At 40.9% G+C, this 13106-nt stretch overlaps 1 protein-coding gene across 2 annotated transcripts in view; it reads left to right on the plus strand.

The window, feature by feature from the left end:
- phactr3a (phosphatase and actin regulator 3a) overlaps window positions 1-13106 on the plus strand; it is a 51127-nt gene that overhangs the window by 31310 nt on the left and 6711 nt on the right. For both annotated transcript variants that reach the window (XM_054768689.1, XM_054768698.1), the window contains exons 4-7: window positions 1477-1695; window positions 2557-2785; window positions 4380-4630; window positions 5586-5739. In XM_054768689.1, the coding sequence (XP_054624664.1) occupies window positions 1477-1695; window positions 2557-2785; window positions 4380-4630; window positions 5586-5739 (853 nt within the window). The remainder of the gene's footprint in view (window positions 1-1476; window positions 1696-2556; window positions 2786-4379; window positions 4631-5585; window positions 5740-13106) is intronic.

Genomic DNA, 13106 nt, shown 5'->3' on the forward strand with positions numbered 1-13106 from the left:
ATCTCACTGCTGCATTTGACAGACTGGACCACTTTATCCTTCTCCAACGTTTGGCTCAGACCGTTGGCCTTCATGGCTCCATTTTTCAGTGGTTCAAGTCATATATGACAGACAGAACTTTTGCTGTCACGATTAATGATTTTCTGTCTTCCATTGCTCCGCTGTCCTGTGCCACAGGGATCCATTCTTGGACAAGTACTGTTTTTCTTATTTTTGTTGCCCCTCAGCTCATTTATTGACAAGTAGAACCTTTTCTTTCATTTTTATGCCAACAACCTCCAACTCTACTTACCAGGTTTTCCATACAAACCCAACTTACTGGATTCCCTTTTCAACTGCATTGGAGACATCAAGAAATGGCTCTCACATCATTTTTTTTACATTTAAATGAGTCCAAGTCGGCAAGATCTTGAATGGCTATGCATGCATTCATTAGTTCTTGCAATGATTACTGTAACGCCCTGTATGTTGGTATCAACCAGTCTTTAGTCAACCGTTTACAACTGGTACAAAATGGTGCTGCGCGGCTTTTGACTCAAGACAGAGCCACTCCAGTTCTGCACCCTCTGCACTGGCTGTCAGTCCATTTCAGAGTTGACTTTTCATGGTGCTGCACCGTCTTTTTTACGTCAGCTTTTAAACATTTATCGCCCCAGCCGAGCTCTGCGGTCTGCCAGCCAACAGCTGCTTGGGGTCCCTCGGTCCAATTGCAAACAGTGGCGTCCTTTTTCTGTAGCGGGTCCCAGGCTTTGGAACGTCTCACCTGTTGAACTGCGGACCATCACAGACTTACATTTGTTTAAGGCAAAACTTAAGACTCATTTATTCTGAAGTGCATTTGGCACATAAGAGCATCGTGACGCTTTTATTTCATTTTATCTATTGTTTTAATATATTCTTTTTGTGTTTTTATGCTGTTTATCTTGCCCGGTTGTCCGGAACTCTGTTTCTGCTACAGCTGATGTAAGGGGCAGGTGTAAGCCCGAATACCCCTCGCACACTTATTAAACACATATTGAATTAGAAAATATATATGTCCTCTCCACTAATGCTGTCTATTTTATGCTTCATTATCACATATTTATAAATTATTACTAATTTAGGGTGAATGAAACGTGTTTTCTGTAAGATATGAAAATATGGTGACTTTTAGTAAAATTTTGAAAAAGTAAAACTTTTTTTAACAAAAATATGTAAATTTGCTTGAACGCAAAGGCTGAATTGCCGATATCCACTGTACTGTTAATGTTGAATTACACTTACCAGTAGAGGGAAGCACAGACAACCAATTGGTATTCTGTAGTTCATGTACAGCAAAAAGGTGGTTTATCTACAAAACAGGTGATAATGTACAGTATATGTATTTTACCACATAGGATGCATGCATACATAGAAAATCCTTGCACCCTGTAAGTCTTTTTGCCATTCTTATTATTACATTCTTATATTATCTTGTCTATCCACATCTTCTGGTAGTTTCCCCCCTTCAGGACTGTGAGCGGCTGGAGGAAAATGTAAACGTGTCACTACAAGACGAGGATGGAGACTCGGAGAGGCATCATTCTGCGGAGTTACCGGAGGGGCTTCACAACACTGGAGAGCAAATGGAAGAAAGACCAGAAGAGGAGATTCCTCCAGGAACATCCCTGCCACAAGTACCTCCAAAACCTTTGCCACTGCTGACAACAGGAGATGGTGAGTTGAAATGTCCATCCATGCATTTTCTATACCGCTTGTCCTTTTTCAATCACCAGGCGCATACAGTCAAACAACCATTCACAATCACACTCACACCTATGGTTTATTTAGAGTCTCCAACTTACTTAACATGCTTATTTTTGGGATGTGTGAGGAAGCCAGAGTACCTGGAGAGAACGCATGCATGTACAGGAAGAATATACAAACGCCACAAAGAGTTGCCCAATTGGAGATTTGAAACCTGTGTCAGGAGCGAGCACTTCCAGTCCTGCGCCCTTACTGTGGCGAGCGGGACTTCCGGCTGTGAGGAAACTGCAGCCACTTCACCCCAGGTGGCTGCTACGCAGCTGTGTGCCATTAAGATTTGTGGGGTTTAAAAGCCCGGCGCCGCCTCGAGTACGGCGCTGGCTCATTGCCTCTAGTCACCTTGCATGTGCTGTTGCGTGAGAGAATACTTACCTGCTGCTACTACGTGTACTGTGTCACAGAGCCTTTTCCTCTGTTGGTCCCTGCACCACAGTGAGTACCGTACCTGTATAATTAAAGATTTTTATTTGCACGCCACCGCCTCTTCTCTGCATACTGGGGGTCGAGCTTCCGGCAGCAACTAGCTTGTGACAAGATTGTGCTTTTTCCCTTGAAAAAAGTCAGAAAAAGATGGGTCATCTTATATTCAAGGTCTAGAGATGAATACAAATGACTTCACCCCCAAGTGAGTCAGAGCTTTTCTTCCTGTCGCTTACACCAGTGACCTGGAAAGATGCAACCATCACGGAGAAACCCTCTGTTACCGAAAATGTTGTCATCTTATGTTTGGGTCAATACGGTAATAATAATTGACTTGTGTTTTCCTTTCAGATTCAGGCCCCACGTCTCTCCCTGTTCACCATCCCAACTCCTACCACCCCAAGGAGCCTCTACACAGGGCCCCAGAGAGCCTGGCACCCCTCACCCTGCCCCTACGAGGGCCCCTGGCCAACTCCTCAGGGTCGCCGCATCTCGGCATTATGATGCACCCACCTATGCCCCCTAGCTGCATTATGGAGGAACTGCAGAGAGCGTTCGCCACCAAGAACAGACAGGAGAGGTGAGCATGCACATTTTCTGTTTAAAACTGGATCAGAGACTTAAAGGAATAGCTCGGATTTTTTGACATGAAGTTGTATGACATCCCCATAAGCAGTGTAATGCATCAACAGTGACTTACCCCTCACTTTGTCACTTTGAGCTGAGTTCAGGTCAGATTTTGGTGATGAGGAGCGGACTTCCGGTTAGTTGGTGGGGTCAATTATGTAAAGTGTTTGGCTTCTCAAAACAATATGCGTTCAGAGAGTATATACGTAGTACATTTGCATCACAAAAATGCCTCCTCGAAAAAAGTCAGACTTCACAATTGCTCTGTGTTACTTTCTTTCCCGTCACATCACTGCGTGCTGTCCCCTGTCCATTGTTGTGTATGTGTTCCACAGCGGATGACTCTCGCATCGCAGCGGTCTTCATCCGCGCATGTAAACGCTGTGGAACACATACACTGTGATACGACGGGAGAGAAATTAGTGCCGAGCGATTGTGAGGTCTGATTTTTTTCGAGGAGGCATTTTTGTGATACAAATGTATTACTCTTTGAATGCATGTTGTTTTGAGAAGCCAAATTCTTTACTTAAGTTGCCCATGGGACGAAGTGGGGGGTAAGTCACTGTTGATGGGGATGTCATACAACTTCATGTCAAAAAATCCGAACTATCCCTTTAACACAGGCATTGATGTGGGTAGTGTTGCAACATTACAGGAGGTTGGAAACTATCAATTGGAATACATGAATATTAAAGGTGCTGTCTTCCTTGGTTAGTTACTGCATGTGCTGCACAAACTTTTGAATGTGCTGCAAGCATAATATTCCGCCCTCTTCCTGTGCCAACATTGCAAGCCACGCCCCACATAGCACATACGCATGTGCATTAGAGATAGTTTGTTGTCAGCTAACAATAGCTGCTATCATTGAATGTATCGTCTATCATAACTACACAATAACTCCAAATTGTCGGTCACTTCTCTGAGATTGCTCTTGTGAATATATAAGTGCCACGGACAGTTACGTGCATATGAGACAGCAGTGAGTGAAAGCCAAAGTTTAACTTCAAATTGTGACAAATATAGACATTTCTTTATTCAATCTGTTCTTTTAAATTGCTATTGGTAACATATGTTACCAGCCCTGGCTGGTGTTCTTATTTTTGGGGTTTAAAAAAGTGTCATTTGGAGCCAAACAGGGACAGCACCTTTAGCAGGAATTTACACCAATATATTGCAAAATTCCAAGTTTGTCTACAAGCAAATTCAAGTGGAGAAAGAATAGCTACTGGGGAAATATATATTTTATTATTTTGTGTGTGATGTATCTATTTTAGCAAACTTTAACATCAGTAATACACTAAAATAGCAGTCTGTTTGGAACAAACAATGTTCATTAATATTTTGTCTGTTTGCACAGAAAATTCAAGTTAATTACCATTAATTTAATCATTATTTACGCTAAACTTTCAGTGCAAAGTTCCCAGAAAAAGTGGAAGTAGGAATATTCTGCTTGTCCTGTCCACACAGACAATTAGGATTCATTGTTTTCTAATACAGATCCCCCCTGCAGTGCCATGACCTTTCTCTCTGTTTATGTGTTCCTACAGTGTACATGACGGGTCCGAGCAGGGCTCACCCCCGCGACTGTGGTGCTCCGATGGCCGCCTCTCACGTTCCTGCAGCTCAGACAACCAACACACGACCTCTTTGGCGGGCTTTTGCGTAGGCGGTGGCGGGTCTGATTGGCCCAAGAAGGAGGCGGAGGAGAACAAGGAGAACGTGCGGCTGGACCAGTGCTTCTCCAACACATCAGGCCTCCCCACCGACTTGGACGGATGGAACGAGTCTGTCATCTCCGGTGGGTCATGCACGCTAATAGAAGAACACAAGTCAAATAAATTACCTAACTTGTGTGATTAAATTGTTTTTATTTGTGCTGAACAAATTCACAATAACTGATATCCAGTGTGTGTGCAGTATGGACTTTATGAGGAAAAGTTAAGTACTTAATTATGTTAATTAATTGTAAATGGCACTCGGAACTGGACTAGACTAAGCTGACAAGAAAATAATAGTTTTGGAACTATTAAAGAGCACGACATTTTGTAAGAAATTCTATTAAATTTCTGTGGAAGCGACAGAGATTGTTTTTTAAACTCATAGTCATGCTTTATTATCCATCTAATCATTCTATAATTATGTAATCAAAGAGAATGAAGGTGCTTTTGTAAAGTGTTAATGCACACACAGTGGTGTGAAAAAGTGTTTGACCGCTTCCTGGTTTTCCTTTTTTTTTATCACACTTAAATGTTTCAGATCATGAAACAAATTAAAATATTAGTCAATGACAACACAACTGAACACAAAATGCAGTTTTTAAATGACATTTTTTATTATTAAGGAAAAAAAAAATCCAAACCTACATCACTCTGTTGCCTGTTTTCTTTCCTGTTCTTCTCTATCCCCTCCTGCTCCCGTCCGGCCGCTCCAAATTTGCATAACAATAAAACATCAAATAAAGTCAAATTTATTCTGTATAACGGGAAGTGTATCTCACACTTTTCCTTGGCAGAGCAAATCTGTTGAGCACGTAAGGGCATTTAGATCAACAATACTATCTGGCTGGACAGTACACAAATAAATAAGTAAATAAATAAATAAAAGCTGCATTTTGTGTTCAGTTGTGTTGTCATTGACTAATATTTACATTTGTTTGATGATCTGAAACATTTAAGTGTGACAAACATGCAAAAAATAAGAAATCAGGGAGGGGGAAAACACTTTTTCACACCAATGTATGCTTTTTTTTGTAGGTACACTTCCTCGCAGGCTAAGGAAGGAGTTACTGGCTGTCAAGCTACGAAATAGACCCACAAAACAGGAATTAGAAGATCGTAACATCTTCCCTGCAAGGAGCGACCAGGAGCGCCAGGAAATCCGCCAGCAGATTGAGATGAAGCTCGCTAAGTAAGCAACAAACAACTTTCCTGCGTGTTGCTGTGGTGTATTACTTGAAATTATCAGGTTGGGTAATAAAAGGGGCTCAAGAGCTAATATCAACACTTACAGTACATGAAATGCAAGTACACACCTATCCTGTGCATCACACATGTGAAGGACAATTAGACATGCTGCCTCTAAGAAGGCTTCCAATCTAGGGAAATTAGGTTTTTTTTAAAGAGCGTGGGTCATGAAGAGGTATTGCTGGGTTGCATGTGACGTCACATCTGATTGCAGTCATCACCAGCTGACGCAGATGGGGAGTAAATAAGCGTATGTGTAGCTAGATGTCAAGTGAAGTCAGAGCGGAAATTTTGCATACACTGTACATGCACTGTTCTTGCAGGTAGAAATCTTTCAGATGGGAATTTCGAAAAATGTATTCTTATCTTATTATTTATAAGATATGAGAGTTAATTATAGTGTGTACGTATATACATTCATATATATATATATATATATATATATATATATATATATATATATATATATATATATATACACACACACACACACACATACTGTATATAATATATATATGTGTGTGTGTGTGTGTGTGTGTGTGTTTGTTTGGATATATATATATATATAAAACAAAACAATATATATATTTATATTTATACACTCCTGATCAAAATCTTAAGACCAGTTGAAAAATTGCTAGAATTAGCATTTTGCACATTTGGATCTTAATGAGGTTTTAAGTAGAGCTACAATATGCAAAAGCAAGAAGGGGGAGTGAGACAAAAAACATTTGGAACTTGTAATAAAAAAAAAAAAAAAAAAAAAGAAATAGGTTGTTTATCACCTGATCAAAAGTTTAAGACCACAGGCTATAAAAGCCAAAATCTGCTCAAAATTTTCATTTTCTGTCAGGCATTCACACTGTCATGCCCTCCTGATGGCTAAAGCTAAGAAACTTTCTCTTTTTGAACGTGGTCGGATTATCGAGCTGCATAAGCAAGGCCTCTCGCAGCGTGCCATTGCTGCTGAGGTTGGGTGCAGTAAATCTGTCATTCTAGATTTTTTGAAAGATCCTGAGCATTATGGAACAAAAAAGTCAAGTGGTAGACCCAAAAAAATCACATCTGCGCTTAGCCGGAGGATCCGATTGGCTGTCCATCAAGACACAGGGCGGTCTTCCACCCACATTAAGGCCCTTACTGGTGCCGACCGCAGTGCAATAACCATCAGACGGCATCTGTGGGAAAAGGGTTTAAAAAACAAAAAACAAATTCAAAGACCTCGTCTCCTTCAAGGCCACAAAACTGCCCGTTTAGACTTTGCCGGGGAGCATCAAACATGGGACATTGAAAGATGGAAAAAAGTTTTATTCTCTGATGAGAAAAAATGTAACCCTGGCGGTCCAGATGGCTTCCAACGTTACTGGCATGACAAGGAGATCCCACCGGAGATGTTTTCTACCCGGCACAGTGGAGGGCGTCCATCATGATCTGAGGTGCTTTTTCATTCAGTGGAACACTGGAGCTTCAGGTAGTGCAGGGTCGTCAAACGGACGCAGATGTTCCAGCGGGCATCCCTCATGACTGAGGGCCCTCGTCTGTGTGGTAACAGCTGGGTTTTTCAACAGGACAACGCTGCAGTTCACAATGCTCGCTTGACCAAGGACTTCTTCAGGGAGAATAACATCACTCTTTTGGACCATCCTGCATGTTCCCCTCATTTAAATCCCATAGAGAACATTTGAGGATGGATGGCAAGGGAAGTTTATAAAAATGGCCATCAGTTCCAGACAGGTGATGCCCTTCATGAAGCCATCTTCACCACTATGAGCAATGTTCCCACTAGCCTCCTGGAAACACTCGCATCAAGCACGCCCAAACCAATTTTTGAAGTGATTAACAAAAACAGTGGAGCTACTCATTACTGAGTCCTACGGAGAACATTTTTTCTTTCTCTTTCTGCTTTGGAGAGTTTTTTGTTATTTTTTGAGCGATGGTCTTAAACTGTCGATTAGCTGATAAACAGCCTATTTCAGTTTAATGTGTCAGGTTTCGCAGGACAGGAGCGAGTGCTTCCTGTCCTGAGCTCTTATTTTGGCGAGCGGTGCTTCCTGCTCGGTGGAAGAGGCAGCCGCTTCACACCTGGTGCCCGCGCAGCTGTCGCCAATCAGTGGCAGTTAAAAGGCCAGCGTCGTCAGACGTACGGCGCTGGATCATTGTTCCTGTTATCCTCGTTACTGCTGTACCTCGTCACATTACCGGTACCATCACCTTGATGGGTCAACTTACCTGTGTTACTGCCTTGGGTACACCTGTGATTTTTCCACAGCGCTTTCCACTCTGTCGTCTTTTGTTCCTGTGTTTTTGAGTACTTGTACTATGAAAGACTCGTTATTTTTCACATCACCGGCTCATCTCTGCATACTGGGGGTCAAGCACTCGACAACCTCGACTCGTGCCTGACAGATCAAAAATTACTTTTTCAAAATGCTTTTTGTCTCACTCCCCCTTCTTGCATTTGCATATTGTAGCTCTACTTAAAACCTCATTAAGATCCAAATTTGCAAAATGCAAATTTTAGCAATTTTTCAACTGGTCTTAAGATTTTGATCAGGAGTGTACCTATATACACTGCTCAAAAAAATTAGAGGAACACTTCGAAAACACATCAGATCTAAACTGGGGGAAGTCTCATTAGGAGCATGCCCCGACGTTGTCAGGCATGCGTACAAGCACGTGGGGGCCACACAAACTATTGAGAATCATTTTGAGTTGCTACAATGACATTTTAGCTAAATGGACCAGTGTGCTGCATCATTTTTTCACTTTCATTTTTGGGGTGTCTTTGATTTCCCCCCTCTATAGGGTGACCATTTTCATTTCTATCAAATGATGTGGCATCATTTTGTTACTAATACATCACCCACTTATTATCAGGAAAGATACTCAAGATCATTTTTCCCCCAGTTTAGATCTGATGTGTTTTTGAAGTGTTCCTTTAATTTTTTTAGCAGTATATATATATATATATATATATATAAGTATACTGTATATATATAATGTATATCCATCCATCTATTCCTTTTCTACGCCACTTATCCTCACTAGGGTCGCGGGGGTACGCTGGAGCCCATTCCAGCCAAAATCGGGTGAGAGGCGGGGCACACCCTGGACTGGTCGCCAGCCAATCGCAGGGCACTTATAGACAAACAACCATTCACACTCACATTCATACCTATGGACAATTTAGAGTCGCCAATTAACCTAACATGCATGTTTTTGGATTTTGAGAGGAAACCGGAGTACCCGGAGAAAACCCACACACGCACGGGGAGAACATGCAAACTCCACACAGAGATGCCGAACCTATGATATACAGTATATATCAACACATATATATGGGCTGTCAAAGTAATTAACACGTTAACGGAAGTTTCCTTTCCTTTTCCTTTCTGACACGTGATTTATGTACAGTACAATGCTGGTCAATTGATGTTCATGAGGGTATAGTACCACAGCGTGTTCCGAACACCGTTTTTATGCAGACAGAGGAGGTAGTAAGTACTCCAGAACTTTGTACCGATCCCGATGTTGGCCGATATCCCATTTTTATACCAGTATCGGGCCGATAATTATCGATGGCCGATATACAGACTGACAGATACCGACTGACTCGTTACTTGGAGTAAGAACGTAGATAGACATATGAGAAGTGGTATTTTCATCTGCTACATTTATTATGCTTTATTGCTTTATTATGCTTATTATGCTTTATTATTATCTTTCTGCAATACACCATGCACACTCACACAAATGGAGCAAACCATTTCAACAGCATGCCCCATTACTGGCATTAATCTGCCAACCATTGTACAAAGATACTGAGTGTGTATGTGGCCGAATTGTGGCAAATTGCTTGACAACAGGAGCCAACTCCGATGAACAAAGATCTCACAGCATATTGACATCAAATACGGTACGGTGTCACGAGATGAGATGATACACAAGATAGGGTCTACGAGAATGAGACGAGACAAGCTTTTAACATGACTTTTTAGAAAAGTACAGTGAAAGAATATGAAAAATATGTGACAATATATTGCAGTCTACTAATTTAATTTTTACTATGTTACACTCTTCTGCACTCTGTATATGCTGTACACCTCCACCCACCGAGACAGATACTGGATGACTGACAAAAGTGCTAACTCTGTCGAACGCACTAATCGAACGCACCAAGGTGCTGAAACCAATGCACAGAGTGAACTCTCTTCGTTGCATGTTCGGAGGCAGGACACGAGGAAAAAAAGACACATATATACATGGCAATATATTGAGGCCGGAAAAACTATTGAGTTAGTTTTCATTTACCGTGTGGTAAATTAATTTATTATCGTCCCAGCCCATTGTGCCCATGTGACATTTTTTTTTATGAACAAGAAATCTTGCCACATTTTAATCTTGCTAGATCTTATGACACAAGATCTTGTGACACCCCAAGCATGAAGTCCAACATTCTCTTTCATGGCCTAATTTGTGAACCCAACCAGATGTAAAGAAATGATATGTGTCATTTGTAATTCTTGAATTCCTTTTTGAGTGTCGAAGGAAATATGGGCCAAGTGTGGACCACCACATAGCTTGAAATCTCAACTTTGGTGATACTGGGAAAAATCTTTTAAATCTAGTGCAGTGTTTTTTCTTACAAGTGTATGGATCCACTCCATCACATTCAGCTATTTTTTTTTTTTATATCTGGCTTATATATTTGTTTTAAAATTTTTATAATATTCTGACATCTGTGCATCTCTGTGGTAAGTGAACGGTGTTTTTTTTTAATGTATGCCCTCCACCCAGGTCAAACCCGGAACTGACTTGGACTGCCTCTAGGTCACGAGCAATAGACAGAGAAATTAAGTTGGTGACTGCTGGGGAAATTGCTTTGATGAGCTAAAAATACCAAAGACAGAAATGAATTGCCAATGAGTGGGACTGACACAAATAACAGTTAACCCATTCCCAGAGGTGTTTTTATATATATTTTTTTAAAACACCAACCAATAACGTAGGCTACATACTAGGAAAACTACAGTACTCTCTCTTTACTGCGTGATGTGTTTTTGCCCAAATTGCAATGCTAAATAAAAGGAGCACTACCTAGCATCATTAATCAACAGAATTGCTCAGATTGGTTTTACTGGTCATGTCACACAGTTTCCCAGCCCTGTTTGCTGCTAAGCCAATAAAAATGGCATATACAGCAGTCAAACCAAACCAAACCAGTCAAAAAAAGCAATCAAGGATTATGATAGATTACAAATAACTTAACACTACTCTGTATTAAATATTAAATGCATATTAGAAAGAAAAAAAGTAAGCAATGGAGTTGCCACTGCTGACTCCGAATGAGGTTTTGGTCTTTACCGAGTACAAATCAGGTCAGCATTAACCTTTTTGGTTGCAACACTTTGAATGCTGGACTCTTGTTTGAAATAAAAATTGTTGAATCGTGAAATAGCTTTCAAAGAATAAGCGATGAGCCTGTTCTGCAACAGGTACAGACAGAGCGAGCCTCCAGGGAACCTCTTTGTACAAAATGCACTGACTCACGTTAGTAAGTGCCTTCATGCCAGGATGACGACAATAATAATACAAGTGTTTTTCTAACACCACTGAGGAACACACTGTCCAAATTGTCGACAGCAGTTGTCTCACATGTGAATTTGTCACAGGACCTAGGTTCTTTAGCACCGGTGTTTCAAACAGGGGTCACACCACTGGCTGTGTTACGTAACCAGATGTGCAATAACTCACGGTCTCTCACACTTCCTGGAAAGAACATCGGCCGTCTTGTCTCGTAGGCGACTGACAGTCCTACCGTCTATTCTTAGATCTGTGAGGAGAAGATGCTTTATTTCAGTTAGAGGTTAGAGGTTAGAGGAATATTTCTTTCACAGGCTTATGTAAAGGCTGCAGCTTGCATACAGGAGGGTTGAAAGGCAAGGATGTTCCACTTGTAGCACTGCAGTGCGAGAGGCTACTATGGCTACATAAAGGTCTAATTCCAGACAGCAGCAGTTTGCTGGCTTGGTCCGTTACCAAGAAATGCATCGGGGGATCAATGAAGAATCTTTCCCTGAGGATGCACAGTGCCGGCATTTTCTTAGAGGCTCTACAATTCCATGTTCCTGGCCACACATTTAAAAGGTTTCTGAGGAAGGCAGTAGTAGTTCATGCAGTTCTTTTGTGTTATCCAAAATGAACTGTAATCTGTATCATTGGTAATGATTAGCTTATTTCTAAAGTGCGTAACAATATTACAATTAGGAACGTAATATGAAGATATTTCCAACATGTCCAACAAGAAGACGGAAAAAGCAGAACTTATTAACCTATTACAAGAATATTAGTCGTAAATCACTGAATTGATCGAGTGGAATTGATTGCTGATTAATAACATTTTAAAGAATACGGTGTACACTACTTGGCTGCAACCAGCAGAGGCGCTGTCATGCAACGAATGCGACGTCAGCTAAGGGAAGTTGAGCTCTCCACACGGACCTCCACTATAAAACAACTCTTCTAGGTGGCATTTTTAATTTTACCCACAGTCGACCAAGAAATGCCCATTCCTGAAGAAAATACATGTAAATTTCAAGCCTAGAAATAAAATGTAGTAGTTTTTTGACATATAATCAGTCATACTTATTTGGATTCCTGAAGGCAAATATCATTTTTCATCTTCTGTACATTTTTATTGTGTAACTTTTTCAAAAAACATGATTGTTAATTTAGAATCACATATTGGTATAATGTGCTGTTCTTTCAGTATAGAGTCCTGATCAAAATTACAAGAATTTATATTTTGTAATGTAACTGTCCTGTTAAATAGAGCTCGAAAAAGCAAAATGAAGAAATGGGAGAGGGACAAAAAAAAAAAAGAGTGAGCAATTTATTGCAAACAACCACTAAACTGAAATGGGATGTTCATCAGCTGATCAAAGGTTTAAGACCATAGCTAAAAAAAATAATAGAAATTAAATGTTCAAAAACGAACTCAGTGATGGCATGTTTGATGCCAGTTTTTCCAGGAGGCTAGTGGGAATGTTGCTCCAAGTTGTGAAGATGGCTTCACAGAGGACATCCAGTGTCTGGAACTGATGTCCAGTTTTGTAAACCTCAAGCTGCTGTTTGACAACCCTGCACAACCTGAAGCTCCATTGTTCCATTGAAGGAAAAAGCAACCCCAGATCATGATGGCGCCCCCTCCACTGTGCCATGTGGAAAAAAATCTCAGGTGGGACAGCCAATTGGATCCTCCAGCTCAGGGCCGGTGAAATTTTTTGGGGGTCTGCCACTTGACTTTTGTTT

The sequence above is a fragment of the Dunckerocampus dactyliophorus genome, chromosome 1 (genome assembly GCF_027744805.1).
Source record: "Dunckerocampus dactyliophorus isolate RoL2022-P2 chromosome 1, RoL_Ddac_1.1, whole genome shotgun sequence".
NCBI lineage: Eukaryota > Metazoa > Chordata > Actinopteri > Syngnathiformes > Syngnathidae > Dunckerocampus > Dunckerocampus dactyliophorus.